We start from the raw sequence: 24797 nt of genomic DNA on the forward strand, positions 1-24797 counted from the left end.
TGGATACCATTAAATCTGACAGCAAGGCTGCTATTAGTTTAGAGTAGTGTACGTGTATGCTTGTGCAGTACCTGCCACTGATAATAAATGGGGTGTGGTCACTGAGGTCCCATGTCAATGCTAAGGACCCAAACAAGCCACTGGCTGTGGTTTACTTGATGGCTAGGCCGAGGAAACAAAGAGAAGTCCCAGGAGAGGAGCAGGTCCTGGATACAGCCAAGGAGTCTTACATGAAGTGTATGAGGAGCCAAAAGGGCAGGATGGCACACCTTGAGTTCTCCATTTTCAGAGGGAAAACAGTTGTAAATATCGGCTCAAGGAAAATTGCAGGATTTTAAAGAGCAAACGCTTAAATCAGAACACTAAAACAACATTAAATATGGCAAAAAGTGCCCAAGATGTTTTTTGGGGGGATTAGGCTGTTCCGGGGCAGAATCAGTAAAAATACTGGGCCCAGAGAAGCTTAATATGTTCAGAGGTTTCCTGGAAATACCCCTGGGCAGCCCTAGATAGAGTGGGTTCCCCAAGGCAACCATATAGTGGGTCAGCATGAGGCATACCATGAACTGATTTTTGGTTCTCCCCATAGTGGGTGCCCGGGAGGAGGAGGAATAGTATAGATCCTTGTTGCACTCTGCATAGGAAGGCTTCCAGTGAGTGAATGAGCCCTGGATGCTCTGTGATGTGCCATACTCTCTCTTCGTCTTCCCGTTCCCATGTCTGGGGTAGGAAGGAGTGCATATCAATACGAATCCACTTCTGGTTGCTAGCGGAAACAACAGAAGCAGACTCTCACTCCTGCTCTACGATCTGTGTCAGTAGGGGGACCCACCTGATTGATGTTTGCTTAGGCTTCTGCGCCGCCTTTGGGCTATGACAACACAGGTGCTCCCAAGGAGTAGCAGGTACACTCCAATTTAAGAAAAACAATCCAAAGGGGAACTAGTGTAAAGCCCACAGCCACATCAAAGGCAGCTCAGAGGGCCATGACAGCTTATTGTAATGCTTGCACCATGAGGCCATTACGCAACCTTTCCAAGATTGCATATTTGGTCCACAGTGCCTGAGGAAGGCATGGGCACTGAGAAAAGAGTTGCTTTGTGCTGAGTTCTATCCAGGAAGAGCAGGTGCCCTCCTCAAACCTCCAAATGAGCCCCTCTTGTATGTTCTCTGTACCATCACCAGGGACTCTGAGACCATGACCCTAGAAGAGTTTTGTTTAATTTTGACCGTCCCTTAAAGTAAGAAACCTAGTCTTATGGCTTTGGGGTACTAAGACCTTTATTTGTAAGCCCACGGGCAGCTTTGCAGCAAGTGTAAATGTAGACGAAAGGCTCATACACTGCACAGTACGGAACATTGAACTATTTATTAACAGTAACAGTATTAACAGCGAATAATTGTGCATATTGTTGGCTGTTCTAGAAAGGTAATGCCATCCTGAAAGGCTTCAGTATTGACTGCACTATGTTTGATTTTAAAATGTTGTCTTTGACTGTTGAGGTCACACCCTGCCAAAGCCATCACTGCTCTTTTTTTTTATTGACTTCACCCACTATATTGATCTAAGCACATGAGGAGTTATTTTGATTTTTATGTTTCGGACTTGCTGGTGCACAGACCATTAGAGGTGCCTCCTGTATGTTTAGGCGGTTACCTATCTACTGGGCATTTCTTTAAAGTGCCCCCTGTTAATTGTGAGGCCCTTTAAATGGTTTTACCCTAGGCATTTCTACCTGCCATTGTGGGAATAATTGTACATTTGTGGTATTAGTTTGTGGTGTATGAAATAAAGCACCTTTCTTTTTTAAAAGAGAGAGCAATGACTTGAAAGCAATTTATTGAGTCTTCTTTCTTGCGTTTCTGAATGCTGGGTCTCTAGCAAACAGCACCTCCTGTGAGAATGCCTTAGACTGCTCTGCCTCACTAACCTAAGATACCACTGCAAAAAAGGGGTACTTGTTTCCCAATAAAGGGCTCCACTTCAGGGGTTGTAGGACATCAGTGGCTAAAGATCCCTATTACATTTTGGGCCTTGTATAAGACCTGTCAGCCTTAAAGTGTCTTCCCCCAAACCTCTGGCTTTTTACCTCCATTTTTTATGAAATGCGTTTATGCTGGCCCTAGGACTCCTTACCACTTCTAACCCATGCTAAAGCGCTTGTGCTCACTCCCCTAAACATGGTCAAATTGGCTTGCACCTAATTAGCAAATTTAATTTACATATAGATCCATTGTAGAGTATTATATCATATACCCACGGTCTGTAAATTAAATGCTACATGTGGACCTGCAGCACTTATTGTGCCACCCACTTAAATAGCCCCTTAAAACATGTCCCAGGCCTGCCTTTACAGCCTAAAGGCAGATTTAAACTGCCAGTTCGACTTAGCAATATAACCCCCTGGCCCAGCCTTAAACTTTCCTTTTATTATCTATTTAGCCCCTAAGGTAGGCATTAGGTAGCCCGTAAGGCAGGGTGCATTGTAATTAAACGATTGTACATGAATTTTCAATTTTTAGATGTCCTGGCAGTGAAGTTTTAAATTTATTTTTCACAACTGTAAGGTGTCCCTGTCTCATAGGATAACATTAGGTTGCCTTATTACATTTAATAAATACTAACTTTTGATTGTGAACAGATAAGCACTTCATGTTTGATATCTTTGAGACTGAAATTAAAAATCATTTTTAATAGTAAAGTCAGATCATAAATTACAAATGTGAATAACAAATGTGAATACCCCTTTAAAAAGGTGGCATGTTCCTGCCCTTTCTCATTTGAGGCCTGCAGTCTGTCCTTGGTCTCATGACTGGGTGTAGTTGCATTTGGAGTTTGTGAATTCCTTCCATAGAGTCACACAATTGAAGGATTAGGTCGGCCTGAATGGACCATCTGCTGGCAGGATGGGGGCGGAGCTGGACACAGCCCCACTTGTAACTGAATTGGCTGTACTCTGCCTTCACACAAAGGGCTTTTTACCACTGCATTGTTCCCGTAGCCGGGGCAGGAGAGTCTGGACATTTGAATGACTTCAAAGGAACACTTCTTAAAACATCTTCTACTTCATAGAAGGCACCAAGTATAAAAATAGAACCCTCAGACCCTCTCTTCAGTTACCTTTCGAGACCTGCAGAAGGACTCTCGGAGAACTGCATGCTGCTTCTGTGGCTTGATTTGTTGTCCATTACACTGCCTGCTTTGCTATGCCTATAAGGACTGGTTTTTTTTTGCCTGGAGCCTCCCTTGAACACTCCGAGGCCTCCCCTTCTGCTGGTACCCTGCTTCATTATCTGAACCCAGGACTACCAGAGTGACTCCAAGGGCTAGTATGCTGGGCTCCTGTTCAGAGCCACAGGGACTTAACTGGTTCTCACCACCTTGAACCCAAACCTGGTCCCAACCAGAGTGAGTCCTCAACCCCAATCTGGTGCCCCTCCAGTTCTGGACCCCTGGCTGTGGTGTTAAATATGCCCAGATAGCCAAAATCCCAAACTTGGGACTTGGAGATTTTTTGGCTAAAAACTGCTCTGAGAACGAGGGAGGATGGGGACCAACCTGCTCATCTATCTGCCCAAGGTACATCGCCTGTCTGCAATAGCTCCCGATATGTTCTTCTCCACAGCAGAAAATTCTATTCAGCTGTCCTTCACCAAAAGGCGTATTTAGCTTTCTGGAACTCTTGCCAGTTATACCCTCCTGGCTTATTCTGATGGAGACTTTCAATTTCTGAAAAACATACTAAGTCAAATCTTGGAAATCTTTATCATGACTTCGTCCAGAGGCTCCCCGACAAGAGCGCTTCCTCCTTGGACACCACCTGTAGCCTTGCCCAGCTAAACTTTACCATCTCAGAACTTTTTCTTCAAAACTTCCCCTAAGTACGAAGGGAAGCGCGGACCGGGCCCAATCCACTACTTGTATCCGACATGCACTCCATCGCGGTCGGCCATATTTTTTTTACATTTACCCGGTGTCATGCAACTACATGTCTGCCGTTCGTGCTTTGCTCTTTTAGGAGCTAGGTTTGACTAAAATTAGTCCTGTAAACTAGCTCGACAAAATCTGATGGGAGCTATTCAAGCAGGCTCAAGAACTATGGTTGCCACGAAAAGGAAGGTATGCAAAAACACCCAAATTGAGGCAAAAAAGAATTGGCACAAAGGTTTTTGGAGAGAACTATCAGTCCTGGTGCAAGCCAAAAACAGTAAACAATTTTGCTATTTGATTTGTAAAGGGTCGGAAAATCTAGTCTCAGAGAAAAACTTCCATATCCAGCCACAGATGTTGGAAGATCTCTTCGATCAACTATACGCAGGTCCAAACGACACTACTCGAGCACCTGTTGTGTACCCCGCTGCAGATCAGGAAATAGATCAACTTACTTTTATTACGGAAAAAACACAGGGAGCAAATGCCACTCCGCAATGGGGTCAATCGCCAGGCCTTGACAAAATCCCGGGTGACCTTTATCGCTCTGAACCTGGAATTTGGGGTGTGATCTTATTTCACAGCTTTAATGCCATATTAAAGGGAGCAGAAATACTGGATTCCTGGTTAGGAGAAGAGGTATTACCCATATTAAAAAACAGGGACAAAAGCAACCCAGCAAAGTATAGGCCCATCAGTCTCATTGATATTGCCAGAATATATTCTGCCGGCATTTGCAGGGGAGACTCCTCGTCTCAATGAAGGAAGGGAATATACTGTCAGCATTGCAGGCAGGTTTCAGCGGTAACACAAGAACAATAGACCATCTGTTCCGATTTCTACTAATCCTATGGAAATACTTGACAATCGAAAAAAATGACCACTTATATGTTGTGTTTGTGAACCTCTGAGCCGCATTTGACTTAGTCACGTGTGAGAATTTTTGGGCAGTACTAAAAAAATGGGGGTCCCGAGAAATTTACTGCAGATCGTCATTAGACTTTATAAAGATAATTATGCCCTAGTCAGATGGGGGAGCGGGGGGGTTGACCAACCGGATTAAGGTGATCGGAGGAGTGCGCCAAGGTTGTGTCCTTGCGTCCATTCTGTTCACCCTTTATATCAACGATCTGATCAAATCACTAACAAACTGTAGAAACGATCCCCCGCAAGCTTGCTGGACAAGCAGTGTCTGCACTGCTTTTCGCAGATAACACCTTGCTCGTTTCCAGAACCCTGCTGGGGCTCCAAAATATAGTGGATCAGTTCGGTGTGGCCTTTGAAGAATTCGGTTTAGAAAAAGATACTTTGAAAATTCATGGCATTCAATCGACATAAGTCTTTTAGGGGGAGCATAACAATGAGTTCAACCGTACTAGAGGAGGTGATGTAATTTGACTACCCGGGGGTAAGGTTGACCAGCACACAGTCATGGGCCCCACAAATTGTAAAAAAACAGTTCTCACTTCAACAGGTAGGCACTGCCCTAGTCAAAAAGTTAAGAAATTCAATTTTCAGACCACTGGCTCCAGTAATTCAAGTTTACCAAGCTCAGGGCACCGGAAACACATTTTATGGGGTAGAGCTATGGGGCCACAACAATGTAGGTCCCATAGTAAACACAGAAAATTCATTTATGAGATCAGTTTTGGAACTCCCCTGGAACGCCTCACGGACACGGATGCGTCTGGACCTGGGTCTAAGGAATGTCGCTCATGCGATTTGCCTTTAGGCCCCTTGCTTGCCGGATCCGTATATGGTCAAACACACCACTTCCCCTGAAAGAATCACTAGAGGGAGCATACAGTTGTTTAACTTTATCAAGGGCTGGTTGGATAGAGTGGGTATGAGTGGTCTCTGGACAAATCCCAGTAGCATTCAAAAAAGGATTTTCCCCATCCTTAAAAAGAGATATTGGCTTTATGTGAACGACACATGGTTAAACAAAGGAACAGCAGGAGAGCTGACAAGCAGGTTCTTGACCTTTAAAGATAACATGCACCAAGAATTTCTGAACTGTATAGAACCCCTGTTAGGTAAATCTTTATACTTAAAATGTAGGTATAGCATCCTACCAGTTAACAGTTTTTGCAGAAAATGGGAGGGTGCTAATATCTTGCCCAGCTGTCCTGCATTCAAGGGTGATCAGGAAACTGAAGAACACTTTTTATTCTTCTGTTCCAGGTACATGCAGATCAGAAGAAATTGGTTAATACCAATTTGTCTGCTTTTAGCTGCAAATTATCTGAAAGAGGTCACTAGGATACTAAAAAGTGACTGTACAGTGCTTATAACTTTTGCTGTGTCTAGATATTTGCTACATGCATGGAGACTGAGATTTAGGACGATGAAATCACTGAGCAACAATTGAACCATCTAGAAAAAACACAGTAAGCGCTTGTCTTCATGTTCTACCCACTGTCCAGGAACATTCAGAGAGATTCATTAGTTTTAGATTGGGGAGTTTTATGAGATTTTAAGTTTTTAAATTCACTGATCCCATTCTTAAACCTGAATTTATTTGCAGTATTCAAATTGATGAAATTTCACACATGGCACCTCATATAATATTTTACTGATACTGACCCAGCTGAGAGATGAATCTGGTCATAGCCTTTTACCAAGCAAGCCCTCAGGGGATTGGGGAATTGTTTTTAGTTGCTCTGTATGTGGGAGTATTCATTTTTTGTAGTTATATTACTACTTCTTTTAGATTGGGCGAGTTTTTAATTATTGGTATCACTTACTCATCCCGGTAATTACATTTTTAAATTGTAATTAGAATTATGAAACATAGCACATGGCACTTTACTTACCTCGATCATGCATGTAATGCATCATGTACACCAACACAGCTGTGACATGATCTCTGGACATACCCTAACACTATAACACTAAGTATCGTCTTAAGGGATAGGCTTTTTTTTTTAACTCAACCGTATGGAAGTAATTATGTTTTAGAATTGTTACTGGTTTTATAACAGGTGATTAAATATCATTGGTTGAACTTGTACGATTTGATGTGCTTTCATGATTATTTTTTTTGCAGAATCGAATAAAGATATTTCTACCTATCTACTAAAAACATGAAAAGTTCATAACTCAAGTTCTACTGATTGGACTTTTCTCATTTTGGTGTCAAATAATTTATTAAAATGTACTCTTTTTCAAAATGTGGGGCTTTTCTAGTGTTGTGTTTTCACTTTATTATTGTTTGAGTGCTTCAGAAGTACTTTACACATTGCCTCCACATTGAGACTGACTGCATTTATGCCAAGAGGTTAAGCACAGGTTAATTTAGTGGATTTTGTGAATTATCCTGAAGAATTGTGACTTTTGCTTGAACTGGGTTCAACCCCCTTCATCCAGTAACCCAATGTCTCTCACCCTGTAATCCATGTCTGCTCTGGTAGTCTCTGACCCAGATTCCTGACACTGCATTACTTTTAAGTAATCTTACATGACTTTGTGAATTCAGCCCAAAACATCTAAAATTGGAGCATTTATTCATATACAGTTAGTACAAATAGAAAGGACTCGGCCCTCGTTGCACTTTTACTAACCGAGAGCTTGAATTTTCAGGGCTGATTCACAGAGGCATGTAAGAGTGTTTAAATGAGTACTGCTGTATTATTACTTACCATACTCATAAATGGTTTTGTGACTCAGCCCCACTGAGTCCACAATAACATTTAGACAATTTACTATGGAATGTAGTTTCTATAACTTTGACCTAAAACTGTACTTTGCAATTCATCTCTCTTTTTATGTATGCCTATCCCAGATGTGGATTTTTTTTCCAAGATCTCTTTCTCCACTTGGCTGTAATGTGCCCTCATGTCGACATGATGTGGCACATGCTGTAGAAAGCCTTAACTAAATAAATAAGATCTTTTTTTATAAAATTGTATTCATGAGGGCATGTGTTTTGGAGACTAAGGGCCATATGTAGGTAGCCCAGTACCGGTCGGTAACGGCCGATTTTCGGTAAATATACCGTTACCGACCGGTATTTAGGCTTTTGCTATGTAGGGGGATCATTTCTGTATTCGGTAATTTACCGAATCGGTAAAATTACCGAATCGGTAATTTTACCGATTCGGTAAATACCGAATACAGAAATGAGATGTAGGGGGAGTGTGTGGTGGGTGTGGGGATTCGTTATTTACCACCAACTAAAAGTTGGTGGTAAATGACGAATAGGTGTAAAAATGCATTTTTGTGCACTGTGAAGTGTGCAATGTGGCAGACATACATGCCCCTAGGGCATGTATGTGCGCCACATGTGCACACATGGACGAATCAGGGGTGCAACAGGGTGTCAATGTGACACCCTGCCACCCATGATGATGCCTCCCCCCATTACCGATTCGGTATTTACCGATTCGGTAATGGTAACTGGCTTCCCATTGATTCCTATGGGCCTCCTGGCCCATAGGAATCAATGGGAAACAAGTTACCATTACCGAATCGGTAAATACCGATTCTAAAATACCGACACTTACCGAATTGGTATTTTTTTACCTACATTACATTTACCGATTCATAAATACCGAATCGGTAAAATTCGGTATTTAAGAATCGGTAAATGTAATTTACCTACATAAGGCCCTAAATGAGCAAAGTTCTCTTTCGCTAAATTAATTTGTTTAAGATCTAAGTTATATGCACATATCTCTGTGCTTAGCTCAAATATCATTTAAGCATATCATTTCTAACTTGTTCAAATTAATTCAGCAGAAAGAGAAATATGCTGATTATTACTTCAATTAACATGTTCTTTGTTATTATGCATTTAATCCCGGTGGACCATTGTTTTTAAAATATCAATATACGCAGGTCCAACTCTGAATGGTAGCCCTATTTTTTATAATGGTACTTACAGTGCAGAACATGATGTCATTATGTAGAGCTTCGCTGTGGAGTCTCCTTGTCTCTTTGGGTTTTTTTTGTTGGAGAAACAGAGATTACACAGTTGATATTTTCATTTATAACGGGATTGAAAAGCAAACTGGAGAAGATAAAACAATGATAAAAAAGAACAAAAAAGAGAAAGGATTTTTTTATGTCACAATATATTCATCCTGGATTGGTAAGAAAGTGCTGGTCATTTACGCTCATTGATTGTCAGTTCCTGATTACTCATACAAGTCTCAAAGTCTGCCCAGATGAGTTACAGCTGCTTCTATGAGAGTAAATCTACCTTTCAGATTTGCGAATTTAAGGCATCTTAATGCTATGCACAGTTTACAGTAGCCCCAGATAAAGCTTGAATTTTCAGTCAATTCTGCCAAAGAGTTCTTAATTTGATTAAAGAGGTATAGATCGAAATAGATACAATGATTTGGGCAGCATTGTCATTTCCGATCATACCAATAGATAATCAATCCAGCCCCTCATATTGCTAGCAAATCTCTTCAGAAGGGATTCATAATTAACTTTAAATCAGTAATATCTGAAGTAGTACAAATAACTCAACACATAGAAGTGAAGACAACCCTGGCATCTTGCGAAACAAAACTTTTTTTTACATAAAATTAGATATTTTTTTTTAGCATTCACATGATACCTTTATAGTTGACCCAAGATTGCTAGGTCGCTCTCTATGGCGTTCATAGATCTAGCCATCTTATCAGTGAGCACTGAAATATCATCTATGTTTGCAAACATGTTGGTGTCAACACCAATAGAGAACTGGTCTGCTACCCTTACCTCCATTTAGTTACCTCAAGAAGGTCGAGCTAGAGAGCAAATAATAATGGCGATGTAAGGCACTACTCCCTAGAGGTTCCTCTAATTATTCTGAGAGGAGATGATTGATTAACTATGATGAGAATCTTAGAGACTGGAATTTGATACAACACCTATATATATCTATTCAGCATCTCCCCGAACACAATTCTTCTCATGACACACCAGCTGAAACACCAGCAAACACTACCAAACGATAATGTACATCTAACATTATCAATACAAAGGTCTACAGAGTGTCTGTGTGATGTCAAGCAATGTGACTGGTCCATTGTTATGTTTTTTGCATCCCAATCTGGGATAAATCCATAGTGGCATGGAGAAAGGAGTTTGTTAATCACATTAGCTAACCATTCAAAGATCGTCCAAAGAGTCAAAGATTTGTTCCAAGTCCATTGTGTATTCAAAGATCTTTGAATACATTTTGGTGTTGGCATTAATCAACAAAATTGGTTGACTTGAAATGTACTATGTTTAATTCTGATCTTTTTTGTTTTTTTAAAGAAAATACAACTATATTTGTGCGGTTCTAGGAAGCAAAAATCTTGCCTGTAACAAAAACATGTTCATCGAAAATAGAATTATCGGTGCTAGAATCAAAGATAAAATTCTGGCAGAATTTGATTTTGTCCTGTTGCCTTTCCCAATGAAAGAAAACCAATGAGTTGTAAGTCCCCACTTTAGTTATATATGCATCTATGGCTACCTCTTCTTCATTAGTCTCTTGAGTGTATCGTTTTTGATAATATCTGTGAAATACTGAAGTGAAAGATTCACTACCTGAGACCAATTTGCTCATCATTTTCACATATTGATTGTATATTATTTCTGTTTTTCATTTTCTTCAGCTTTCACTGTCGATATCCATTAGTTCACAATATTTGAATGCCTATGCCTTTAACTCCTGTACCGTTTTGCAATTTTGTCTTTACATTCTTTTCAAGTGCATGTTGAAGGGTAGGCCCTCGCACAATGGCTAAGGGTATCCCATATAACCAGAAGAGAGGCAAACCATAGGATAATATCCAAAAAAGCATTGGATATCTAGTTCATCCTGCATCTGTATTGGGAGCCCTGTAAGAGTGAACAATCAAATGTCCATTGATTCTCCTCAGCTTTACGTAAATCAAACCTGATCAGTAGGATCAGGAGATTCTGCTCTGATGTAATTTTGGGATTCAGCCATGTTCAAACTATGCAACTAATTCCTCAGAGCATAAACATATATCTAAATTGGAATACTGTTCATGTGGATACGATTAAAATGCTTAGCGTGGGTCATTCCCCTTCAGAAAGGGCCAGTTATCTACTAATCTATATATCTTCACTAACTTTCCTCATACTAGTAGGTCTGTGTTTACTTGCATCTCTAATCCTGCTTAGTGGGCAGTCAAAATCCCCACAAATAATAATTTATCATTCTTAAGTGGTGAGTTCTGGGCAAAAGAAAATGAATATATGTGATTCTTCTGACCCATATATAGTGGACTATGATGAGCACTTTGAGGCCAGAGGAATGTGAATGTCACATCAGTCAATAGAATCACTATTATACAAAGGACTTGCCAGTACCAGACTCCATCAATAAGCCAGCTGCAGGACTGACACATTCTGCTGTGTATTTGATGCCAATGCATAAGTAATGTGGTATTGCATTGAAATGAGTTTCTTTTAAACCCACTATTGATACTGCTATACATTTTGCCTCATCTAGTCCATTTGTCTTTTGTGGGCCAAATTGATTCCTTTTACATTACATGGTTTTATATAGACTTCAGTCATAACCATTTGAGCCTTCAGAATCCTGATACCTATTTATTTTCCTGGAATTTCAATTAAGTAATTTCATCCTTTTCTTACCTTTTCCCTGATGATTGACCTTCACTCCTCCTCAGCTAACCAACCCTTGCAGAATCCACCTTTACCCCCACTCCCAAGAAAAAGACATCCAATAACCTGACTGTGCTAAATTGAAGCCAAATGGGTTCCCCTAACTTAGAGTCTGCCTCTTGCCCCTTCACTTTTCACTGCTTATCCCCATTCCTTCAATCAAATTGCAAACAATCATATGTGGAAACTGAACTACTATAAATTGTACAGAATCTACTAACAATCCCAGATTGGCTTCATTAGATGTTTTGGTAATACCCTATTAAATTATGACTATCATTTCCACGCATTCAGTAGTTCCTGTGCTTTAATATCAGATGGGCAAAAACAGGTCAGTTGGCGCACAATCTGCAGTACTTCATCCTCTTGATGTTTAGCATGTGCACCCATAGTTTTGAGGGAGGTGATCTTTTGCCTTAATCTGCAGAGCCTCACAATTATATTTTTGGCAGAAATCAGACCTAGTGGAAACAAAAGCAATCTCTGACTTTATCAGGATTATTTGGACAAGCTTTTTGTAAGACCAAATGACGATCAAGAAAGTATCAAAACTGCTTTTGGTCTCTCCTCGCCCCCCAAGGTACTGTGTAGTGTTGCTGCATTTGCTGTGTATGGCTTCTTGTGCCAAGGAAGAATATGAGCATGTTGGATCTGCATATCAAAATCACATTTGGTGAGTTCAGCAAAGGCTTGCTGAAACATCTCGATGATACACTTCCCCAGGACAGAGACTTCAGCACCTTCCTCGATCCCCTTGATTCATTCATAGATTATTCCAGCTCTGTTGATTTCCATGATCCTGGAGCTTCCATTGTAAAATAATGAGTGACTTCTCCTGGTCATCTACCGCTTGGGATGTCTGGGCTGCCACTATTTGAATCTCATCAGTCCTTACTGGGAACTGCTTCTCAGCGGTGTAAACTTTTACATACTTCACTATCTATAGGCTTATGATTATTGTTCTTAATAAGAATATAACCTGTGCATGTTTTTAGGTCGAGGACTACCGGTCTGCCGAAAGGCAGAACCGGAAGTCGGAGATTTAATGACTTGGAGAAGAGGGGCTTGAACCCGCCCCTCTTCTCCCCTGTTCTCCATTGGCTGGCCTCTTGAATGCTGGCCAGCCATTGGAGAAGAGGTCAGTCATTCCAAACAGGCCCCGTCCTTTTCGGATCGGGGGGCGTGTTTTTTTCAAGAAGTCTCAAGGAGGAGACAACAGCAAAACACGCCCCCGAATCCGAAAAGGACGCTGCCTTTCTCCGAGGCATTTCTGCTCTGCCTCGGAGAAAGGCGGTGGTGTGCCTTTTGCTCTGCCTTGTTTTTCATTTCGAAATGGGCTCTCATTGTACAACTCGTAACAGCCCCACCCCCAGACTTCCAGATGTCGCTTGCATTGGTAACTACGGTGGCGGGCAAAGCCAGGCCTTGTCACTGGCTGGACGTGTATTGTCTGTCTGGTAGCGTTCTAACTCTCTAGACCCCACGCCATCTCCCTGAATTAACCGTGGACTGATCGACTTCGCTTGTAAGTGCTGAAATGGTATACTAGAGCAGAATTTTGAGCGCAACAGTACGGTTACGCCGCGGGGCACCAGTGGCACCAGACTGGTTCTCTGAGACAGAGCTCAAAAGTCCCCAACATGATACATCCGTAGTTAGTCCGGAACTGCGTCAAAGAAAGCACTCCCAGCTCCGTCCACAGAACCGTTAATGAGTTCTGGTTCCAGATGGCGCGTGGGACCTGCACTTTGCACCTCCTTCGAATTTCACTTCCAGCTGGTCCGATGAAAGTTATCCAGGCTTGGAGACGCGCGTAATTTATGTCACCAGAGAGTTAACACGGGACTCGGGAGCTGAACACGGACGGTGCTCCCCGGTCTCGGTGATTGGCTGCAGGAGGCGCCGCCGGTGGTTGGCTGCTGCACTGTAACTAAGAGCCCTAGGAGGGAGACTGTTAGATGCAGACAGGAGCGAAATGAGAGAAAAAAATACTCCCTCCCTGAACGTCAAAGCTATTCATAGTGCTGCTGCTGCCAAACGATCATTAAATAGTAAAACGAGCAGGGAGGATTAAATCCATGCAGTGCGACAAAATCGCACTGCATACGCGTCCATTTCGGCATATTAAAAAAAATAGGCGCTGGATAGAATCTTTATCATAAGAAAAGTACGGGAACTGCTCCACACAGCCGCAGAGTATTTAAAGGGACAGTAACCGCACTGTGCTCCAAGGACAGCAACGCCGTAAATACACCTCTGAGAATCAGCGCCATTAAAGGGACAGTAAGGGCTTTAAGTGGGCCAGGTCCTGCCGGTGCTAAAAAGCAGGTGATGAGAGGAGTCACTATCGAACTCTCCTTTTTTGCCCTCATCCTCGGGGTGGGAAAAATACAACAACTCTGCAGCAGTACCACCCTTTGCTGCGTTTAATGTAATTTCAAAGAGACTCGTTATAGCTCTATCACAGTCTCACTGTTTCAGAACTGAAGCTTTTTTTAATGTTATCTACCAAGGCAAAGTTGTTGCTTATTTAGTTTTTGCGCCTAACAACTGACTTGTTGTGCATGTAATGTTAATTGTTGTATTATTTATCTGGATGCGATGACAGAAGCAGCAAATTTACCTGTCCGGCGGCACACCATGCTAAACTCTCCAGAAGCAGTCAAGGGATTCAAAGCAGCACAGCCCAATTGATCACTCAAGTATATATCACAACAAGCATTTACAATGCAATGGTCTCGGCATTGGTAAAGTTAGAGCTATTGGCATTGCTCATGACATTATTTTTGTTTATGTTTTTGTTTTTAAAACATTTAAAGAAACTGCATTGTCATGAGCAATGCCAATAGCTCTAACTTTAACAATGCCGAGACCGTTGCATTGTAAATGCTTGTTTTCTGTTGGTGGTGAATAGCTGGTAGATAGCCGGAGGAATAGATCCTGCATCTAGTCATTGTTGGACCACTGGCAGTGGATGAATGGCTTCCTTCTGCGATTTGCTGCTCAGGCCCTCCTATAGCTGGGTAGTTTTGTTGCTGAGGTGTAAATGCAGATGCTGAATGATCCTATTTTTGTTTAATAGTAACAAAAAAATAAACTCTTACCTGGAGCTGCAGCCGCCTCACGTCTCTTTCCCTCCGTGTTCTCTTCCTGGTCCCAGGCTCCCAGCATACACTGGGAGAGACTCCCTGTGCAATCCCAACGCTGCTCTCATGCTTTGAGAGCAGCAGGGGGGGATTGGTCCGAGCAGGCTGAAAAGACGCTCTGCTCAGACCAGGGAGTCTGTGGGGTTTCTCCAGCCCGGTTGTTCAATGCGGCCATGCTGGAGAAACCTAATTGCACATGTTTGTTTGGCCAACCTGAGATGTCCAGCCAAACACATATACACACTTAGAGAGTGCACATAGTCTCCTCCTTCCACCAATGACCCCTCCCTGAACACACTGGTTCAGAGCCGGCATATGAAAAATAAAATGATTTAGTTAATCATTTCATTTTTCACCTGCTGACTCAGAGCCAGTAGAGCGGCGCTCCTTCGCCATTGCGGAGGAGCCGCCCCTGCATAGACTCCTGGTTATCCAGCACCTGGTTATTTTCTTGTCCCAATGACTTACAGGAAGTACACCTTAAGTCTTGTTGGAATTGGTGACTCTCAGGCTTTGATTTTACTCCAGGCATGTCCCTTTCTGTCACTGAACCAGATATTGTTGTAGAGTGTTAGCTAATGCTGTGTTTCCCAATAGCCTTGGCATTAACCTTCCCATCTTTGAGGAGGATACACAAGGGCTGCATGTTTTATTTGGGGTCTGTTTTACCACCCTATGTGGATACCTGTATAATTCATCCCTCCAAATTCAACCATAACATTCATAGTAGTACTAATTCCCTCCATTTTATTGAACAGTTGATTCACTGTTGCTTTAGCAGATCCAATACACAACCTGCTGCATTCCTCGGGTTACTTCAATTCCACTGATTCTTATGTCCTAATTCGACAGCAGCAATTTTTTCCTCACATGGTTTTGATTAATTTTTTTTACCCTTGCTGTTTGGGTTTCTTGCTAAATGCAGCACTTTACCGGACCTGACCCTATGCCTTTGAGATGGTAGTTCTGTTCAGTCAACTTCATTATATTTTTTGCTCCTTTTGTCAAATACCCAGAAGAAAGTTTTTATTGCCAATTCTCTTAAGTTTTTTTTTACATTTTTCAAATGTAGACATAGCCCTTTGATATGCAGGTTGGTTGCCTCTTTTATTTGGCAACTTACAAAATTAAGTAAAAAGGTAATATTATAATTCTATATATATCTATGGATGTAATATTGTGGCATGAATAATTGTATGTATTCTGTATGCTTTGCACTGATTTTATATTGAAATTGTTATGCTTCAGAAATGTGGCGAATAAAGATATTTTTGATTGATTGACTTGGAGAGTAGCTTGTTGATCTTTACAATAGTTGTCTCGTTGCTGGTCTTTACTGCTTGCCGCTCCTTACATTGGCCCCTCTCCAGGGGCATCTGGCACCTATGTGCACCGTAGGGGCGGGAGGGCCGGCGGGCAACTACGTGGCGGGTGGGTGCCTGCATGCATGCATGCAGGCAAGGTGAGTGGCAAATAATAAAAAATAAAGTCACTCTCCTTGCCTATTGCACGTCTGACGTCCTCTTTGGTCCCTCCTCCATCAGTGCCGTGGGCTCCCGACTCCAGAAAGTTCCACCAATCAATCCTGCCGCTACTCTCACCGGCATGAGAGCAGTGCCAGGATTGAATGGAGCGTCCTGGCTGATCTTTCCTTCAGGCCCTTTAGGCCTGTGCATGGTCTCCACCCAGCTGTCTAAGACAACTGAGTGGAGAGCTGCAAAGTGTGCATGTCACTTTGGCCGGCTCAAGAGAGCTGGCCAAAGTAACAAGTGCACTTTTTAGGGTCCATCTTGCCCCTCCAGTCCTCCTCTGCTGCCAATCAGCAGCAGAGGAGAAAAAGCTCACACTAATCCCGGCTGCAGGCTGCTGCAATGCTAAACATGAAAAATAAAATGGCAATGAGATAATTTCATTGCCATTTGATTTTTCTTTATTAGCGCCACAGCAGGTGGGGGGTGACGCCCTGTCACCAAGAAACTGCTGTTGTTCCTATCCCTACTGATCTCTATATTTCTTCCTGCCAGAAGCTGCATCAGGGAGTTAAGTATTGGGGACAGACATTGGCGCCGAGACTGCGGATCTTGACGGTGGGCCCATATTGGTGGATCATTCCTGCCTCACACCTCGGTCCCCTCCCACATGCGGCCAGTCAGCTTTCCGTTTTAGTCAGTTTCAATTTCCACTGTTGCCTCCACCAGTAACATACGAAATGTCGACCACGCCAGCCAGAAGCAAAAAAACAGTCACATCCCAGTGCACACATCTATGCATTACAAAACTGCCACACTAACCCTTGCACATAAACGTCTTCAATTCGATCTGTCTCACTTGCTCAAACACATTTGTCAGCAGTGATGTGCAGTAAAAGTGCTTCATGATAATCATGGGCTCACACTGACAAAGAAAATCATCAGTCCGACTGCTAAGTTAAATAATGTAACCGTCCTTGTAATGTTGTGTTTAAAGTCGTTGCTCTTTGGTCAGGCTGTGAATGTCTATTGTTCTTTATTGTTAATTATCAATGAGAACTAGCTCTTGTTTTAATTGTTTGTATGTCTGCGGGTGGGGGAAAACCATTAGGTTTTTATGAAGGCCCTCACCCACCAACCTAGTTGGTGGCATGCTTCATCATTGGGCCCCACCCGAGGTTCCGAGTGTACCACAGGTGTGCTTCGACGCCAGATTACTGCGGAGCGGGTTTTTTTGGTTCGTGAGGGTGCTGTGGGTGTGCTCTGAGTGAGGTTTAAAATACTGTCCTGGATGTCCCAAAGACTGTTTTAATGGTGGGCCCCAGGCAGTCAATAAAAACAAAGGCTATCGGACGTGCACAGTAGGCTTATGGCCTCCGACGTCCTGTGCGGTCAACTAGTTTCAGCCAGGCCTTTTCTTCTACTGGCTTTCGTCAGGACCTTATATGTGTGGGGTGTTACAGGGGTTGTTATGAGTTTGTCAGTGCTCTGTGTGTAAAGCACACGCTACGGTGCTTATATGTGCAAGAGGTGTTTCCTCTCGGGTTGTACACCTGATTATAGCGAACAACTCAGCATGGAGCTCAGCCGGGGGCCAGGACCATGTGCACTTGCGCAAAGTTGCTGGACCCTCAATGAACCATTAAAAAAGTCTTTGGGACACCCAGGACAGTATTTTAAACCTCACTCAGAGCACACCCACAGCACCCTCACGAACCAAAAAACCCGCTCCGCAGTAATCTGGCGTCGAAGCACACCTGAGGTACACTCGGAACCTCGGGTGGGGTCCAATGATGAAGCATGCCACCAACTAGGTTGGTGGGTGAGGGCCTTCATAAAAACCTAATGGTTTTCCCCCACCCGCAGACATACAAACAATTTCAACAAGAGCTAGTTCTCATTGATTATTAACATATAAACTGGGGAAACGGACTAGCCTCTTTAGTTCTCCTCTCTCTTCTTGATTATAACATATTGTTCTTTATTGACAGATAATGAAGGAAGTTCGCCGAGCATTGTGCAATGCATCAGCAGATGACAGCAAGCTCTTACTGCTCAGTGCTGTCGGGAGCGTCTTCTGCAGTGGCCTAGATTACACTTATCTCATTGGCAGGTTGTCTAGTGACAGGAGAAAGGAGAGCGCTCGCATTGCGGAATCTATAAGGTGATCCATCCTTGCATGCTATTACTTTTCGGAATTATGTACAGTTCTTTGAGACCGTAAAGCCTTGGACTTTTTTTCGGTATAAAATGTTTAATTCGTTCTTTCCTTAATTTGCCATCAAGAATTATTTCAAAAGTTAAAATGGACAATTTTCACATTTATTTTTAATGCATAATGTACCTCAGCAGAAAATGCGTTAGTTTAAGTATGTTTATTAACCCCTTAACCTTCCGTTCAAATATTTATTTGTTTTCTTTATTAGTAGTGGTGACAATTTGGTAAAAAAAAAAAAGGAATAAGCAAGGAGCAATCATAATATGAAAGAGCAGGTGCATTAAGGAGAGCTCCACTTAGATCTCTTGTCTCATATTTTGTGTCTAAGAGAGAGACCTGCTCAAATGGAGGAAAATCCTTCTACCGGTTGACTTCCACATATTCTCAATCATCTCCATGATTATGCATGTGAATTTATAAAATATTAGTAAATATCACTGTAAAACGCATTATCATGTATCCAATGACGACATTGCTGTCCTAATCTTTGCAAATAACAGGTTGGAAATGTGATGTTTTTTTATGGTAACTCACCACTCTTTTACGTTTTGTCAATGGTTTTTCCTACCAGATTCAGTGTATTGTGGCATGAGAGAGGCAAACAAGCCATTTCGCCTTTAGGACCTATTGGCTTTGCCAATGGGTTTTAACACTGCTGTACAACATCTCCGATGCTGTGCAGCATGACGAAAGAGTAAATTAAAAAAAGGCGCTCTGACCATGCCTAAAAAATTCCACATGCTGCAGCAACAAATGTTGGATGCCGCAGCACTACAAAATTCCATGAGCACTTTTTATTTAAAAAAAATAATGTTGGAATGGGAAGTCATTTTTTTTTAAGTGCAAGGTATCTTTCTGTTCTTTTTTTGAGGTGCAGGTGGGGGAATCAGCACAGAGGGGAGCCGAAGGAAACTGAAGTTGAAGCAACATGGAATGTAGGGGTGGAAACAACACAAAGGGTGCAGGAGAGGGAAGCAATACAGCGGGCGAGGCAAGCAACAGTGGTGGGAAAGAGGAACATGGAGTGCAGGGGGTGAGAGAAGTAGATGGACTAGAGAGAGGAATGTGGAGCTGCTGGGAGAAGAACCTGGGCAAGAAAGCAACAATGTCTGAACAAAATATTGAGTTGGAAATATTGTATATTTTTATGGAATGATATGGGTAGTTATTTTTTTAATGTTTTTTTAATAAAGCAAAACTTATATTTGTATTTATAATTTAAATGTATTAATGTGTTTCAATTATTTTCATTTTTAAAGAAATACATTTTTTAAGTAAACAGTTGTATTGTTTATAGGGGGAAAAGGAGACACATTTGTTAAATATTTATTATGTGCTATTTTTATTGAATGTAAAAAGCTGTGATTTTGATGGCTATTTAATTTTTCTTTTTTCAAATGTAATAATATATATTTTTTTAAAATATTCATTTATGTGGTTTATTGATTTTAAGCATAATGTATTCCATATCTAAAATGCAATGTTTTTAAATGGTATGCTTAAGAATAAAGAAAACAATTACATTAATTTTGCAATTAGTTAATATAGTATATTATATTTTGTTTTCAAATTATTTATTTGAATCTACATTAACAATATACATATATTTGTAATTATTTTAGAAAGTAAACATATTAGTTGTTGTGTTAACTGATTTCTAAGTTTAATTTTGTGTATGATACATATACATATTCTTTTTTTGTAAATGAACAATTAAATGAATCATAAATATAAATGTGTGTAAAATAGTAATTTTATTTACTAATTTATTTTTATATAATAAAGATAGAGTATTCATTATTGGTGTATATATTTAAATAAAAGTTTATTTAATTAAATTGAATTTAGTTTATGTAATTTAAATATTAAATTTTTATTAAGTATTTCTTTAATTGTAGTGAGAATAGTGAATGTAATTCCTTTATAAATCCATCACCTTCTGCAGTATATCTTATATTGGTTTGGGAATAGTAAATATAACCTCTTTAGTGCCCAGCTCCTTCCACAACCTTCCTTAGTTTGGTGTGGGAATATTAGTGGAACCCTAACCTCTGAGGCGGAAGCCGGAGGAGATATTCGCTATTTTAAAAGAATTGTTGATTTTTGTGTTTACATATTTTAAAACTTCTATTTTCTATTCTATTCTCACCTGAGCTTTTTTCTGGGCAAAAGCGCCAAGCAGGCTCAACCAATTTCAGCGAAACTAGCGCTGTTTTGGCACATTGTTGTTCGCGGCCGCCATCGCAGCAGACGCGAGGCCACGCCCAACTGACAGGCCACGCCCACACTCCCCGCCTATAAAAACAGCGCTGATCACTAGCGCGACCAGTGGAACCCTAACCTCTGAGGCGGAAGCCGGAGGAGATATTCGCTATTTTAAAAGAATTGTTGATTTTTGTGTTTACATATTTTAAAACTTCTATTGTCTATTCTATTCTCACCTGAGCTTTTTTCTGGGCATAAGCGCCAAGCAGGCTCAACACATTTCAGCGGAACTAGCGCTGTTTTGGCACATTGTTGTTCGCGGCCGCCATCGCAGCAGACGCGAGGCCACGCCCACCTGACAGGCCACGCCCACACCCCCGCCTATAAAATGTGCCTCCCACGCAAGCGCAGTGGACGAGCACAGCGGGAGTGCCGTCTGCGCGCCGAAGGCGCGCCTAAGGCAAGCCCGTCTGGGCCCGTCCGGGCCTGGACGGACCCAGGCCCTGGGATGCTGCCAGATCCATCCCCCAGTCGCCTGATGTACTCAGCAGACATGCTTCGGGACCTCCGACCTGAAAAAAAACAAGGTTGTCACTACACTCACGAAGCAGGTAAACCCTTTACAAGCTGCATGCGCTGCTATACAGCCACTCAGACCCCAGCCAATTCCAGGCTACAGCTCGGTCTTCTCAACTGTCGCTCCCTCCCCAAGCACGCACTCGAAATCAATGGGCTGATCCAAGATCAAGGCTTAGACACATTGTTTTTAACAGAAACCTGGCTTTCTGACAGCAATGATGCGGATATTGTCACTGCCCTTCCCCCAGGCTACCTCATCCAAACCCGCCATAGACCCAGAGGAAGAGGAGGCGGGTTGGCTTTAATCTACCGCGATCACATCAGCTGTAGAATCAATGACGCCAATATTGAAGACGCTGAAAGCTGCCACTTTTCCCTCCAAACCTCCCCGACGCACTCCCTTTCGGGACTGCTTATCTACCGGCCCCCGGGTACCCTTGGGAAATTCCTTAACGCAGTCACCGAAACGACCTCTCAATTGGCCGCCTCTGTTTCCAACTTTCTTATTGTAGGTGATCTTAACCTCCATTTTACTGATCCCGCTGACCGGTCTGCCTCTGACCTTCTAGTGGACCTTCTGCCACTCAACATTCGATTGGTGAATAACGAGTCCACCCACGTCAAGGGACACCTCTTAGATCCCGTCCTTACTAATGATGCCAATATTACCACGAGTCCTTCTTTGTCACTGCCTTGGACCGATCATTTTTTAATCCCCATCTCCTGGGAGTCTCCTACTGTTACCACCCAGTCCGCGAAAATCGAAGTCACCGACAGACGTTGGCACAAACTCGTACCATCTGAATGGTTCTCCGTTCTCTCTAATTCCATTCCATCGCTTTCCCCTGATGCCATTACGGCCGATAAACAGTTTAGCTCCTGGATCACATCCTCGTTGGATACACTCCTTCCTAAAACCACCACCCTCAGACACACCAAACGAATACCTCCGGCCCCGTGGTATACTCCAGAGCTCAAGTCGCTTCGGCAGGACTGTAAAAGAGCTGAACGTACCTGGAGGATGGAGAAATCCAACACTAATAAGGATGCCTATCGCACCTCCTTATTAGTATACAAATCAATTATTGGTAAGACAAAAAGTCTATTCTTTCAGGAAAGAATTGAAAAAGCCGCCTGCTCTAGTAAAGAAACCTATACCATCCTGAAAGAACTTCTCAATGTTCCCGATCCCGTCCCGAGAAACCCCCCAGACCCCAAAGCGGACCAGGAAAAATGCCATCAGCTAGCCAGCTTTTTCCAAGCAAAAATTCAAAAAATCCTTAATTCCATCCCTCCCTCCATTCCGAGCGACATTGGCGACCCCCTCGACACTCCGATCTCCCCTAACCTAACTTCCTGGGGGCAAACAACCATCGAAGAAGTCGAGAACACGCTAAAAACTATCAAAAGTGGATCTCCTAGGGACCCCGCACCGCTACGGACCCTCAAGGAAGTAGCTCCCATCATTATCCCCCCCCTCACCCATCTGATTAACGCGCCTTTTCAACAGGGAATCGTCCCCCTTAGTTGGAAAGCGGCAGTTGTTAAAGCGCTTTTAAAGAAACCCTCCTTGGATCCAGCGGAATTGGCTAATTATAGACCAATATCCCTCCTCCCTGGGACCAGCAAGATCGCCGAGAAACTGGTGAACAAGAAACTTTCCCAGTTTCTTGAATCTAATAATCTGCTAAAAAACTCGCAGACAGGTTTTCGCCCAGGACAGGGCACTGACATCGCCCTCCTGGCGGCGGTGGAGGAGGCCAGAGCACTCTTAGACAAAGGAGGTTCAGTGGCAGTGATCCTCCTCGACCTGAGCGCGGCCTTCGACACCGTCAACCACCAACTCCTGATCAAACGGCTCAAGAAGGTAGGAGTTGAAGGTACTGCTCTATCCTGGCTTTCCTCCTTTCTGGCCCAACGTTCCTTTCAGATCTGGGAGAATAACACCTGCTCCTCCGAAACACCCCTCCAATGTGGGGTGCCTCAGGGCTCCTCCCTGAGCCCCACATTGTTTAACATATACATGGCCCCATTGGAGGAGGTTGTCACCCCGTTCGGAGTGAGCATCGTCAGCTATGCGGACAACACACAATTAATCGTCTCCCTATCCCACCCCAGTCAACAACCTGCGGACTTATTCAACTGCTTGACGCAGATACAAGGGTGGATGAACAACTCAGCTTTAAAGCTGAATGGATCAAAGACGGACATCCTTCTTCTGGGTCCGAAAGGTCTCACTTTTCCCTTGAACATCTGGCCACCCTGTCTGGGTCCCCCCCCCAGACCCAAAACAGGAAGTAAAAAGCCTGGGAGTATGGATCGAAGCCGATCTCTCATTCACCACGCAGGCCAAAAAAGTAGCCGGTACCTGCTTCGCACTACTGAAATCTATGAGAAAGATCCTGCCCCTACTTCCACCCACATCGCAAAGACTTCTTATCCAAGGCCTCATACTTTCCAGGCTCGACTATAGTAACGCAATCTACCTGGGCGCACCTGAAGCAACCCTAAATAAACTTCAGAAAATCCAAAATGCGGCGGCCCGGATCCTCACTAACACCCCTGCCAGAGCTTCAGCCAAACCTGCTCTGAAGCTCCTTCACTGGCTCCCAGTGAGGGAACGAGTGATTTTCAAAGTCTTATGCATGGCGCATAAGTTACTGCAGAATCAAGGCCCTCCGATTCTTAGAAAATTCATAAAATCTTACAAAGCCCCAAGATCCCTTCGATCGGACAAGGAGTCCCTTATCATCATGCCCAGATTCAAGAAAGCCCGCTCGGGTGGAAGACGCTTCTCGGTCCACACTGCTCGCCTCTGGAACGCTCTCCCCCGAGACCTGAGAAAAGAACCCAACTACTTACGTTTCAGGAAACGGCTCAAAGCTCACCTGTTCCCTTAATTTTAACCTTCCTCCTTCTGAAACTTGCCGTCCCCCCCTCTCAGCCGCCCAACCCACAGAGGTAGGGATCTTTAGCGCTGGGATACCTCAGGGTGACTACGCGCTCTATAAACATTTTTAATAATAATAATAATAATAAATGTAGGCCTTTCAGAGTCCAACAACTTTTCCAGTGCAGCTTAGATTGAAGCAGGAATAATAAATTGAACCCCTTGAAAGTCCAACTCCTCACTCCATGCAGCTCAGTTTGGAGTGATAATAGTAAACACAATACCTTCTGTGTCTAACACTTTCCCCAGTGTACGGTAGAATGGAGTGGGGCTATTAAGTCTACAAACCCTTCTCCATTGTATCTTAAATTGTAGTGGGAATAGTAAATGCAACCTCTTCAGCGTCCAACACTTTCCCCAGTGTAGTCTGGATTGGAGTGGGAATAAGAAATGTACCCCCTTCACTTCCAGTACTTAACCCAATGTAGTTTAGATTGGAGTTGGAATAGTAAATGTAATACCTTTCAAGTCAAACATCTTCCCCAATGTTGATTAGATTGGAGCGAGAATAGTAAGCGTAATGTTTGATATGTATAATATGTTTCACTGTAGCATTAATTGTAATGAGAATAACATACAGAATGTATTTTTTGTAATGTTGGATGCAGTGTAGAATTAGTTTGTTCTTTTAAAGAACATATAAACATTTCTTCTTTAA

General features: G+C 42.6%; 1 protein-coding gene across 1 annotated transcript in view; it reads left to right on the plus strand.

The window, feature by feature from the left end:
- The window catches only part of CDYL2 (chromodomain Y like 2), a 558585-nt gene that overhangs the window by 422872 nt on the left and 110916 nt on the right, over positions 1-24797 (plus strand). The window contains exon 4 of the mRNA XM_085637362.1: positions 18179-18351. Coding sequence (XP_085493488.1) covers positions 18179-18351 — 173 coding nt within the window. The remainder of the gene's footprint in view (positions 1-18178; positions 18352-24797) is intronic.

Source organism: Triturus cristatus, chromosome 12 (assembly GCF_964204655.1).
Source record: "Triturus cristatus chromosome 12, aTriCri1.1, whole genome shotgun sequence".
Classification (NCBI taxonomy): Eukaryota; Metazoa; Chordata; class Amphibia; order Caudata; family Salamandridae; genus Triturus; species Triturus cristatus.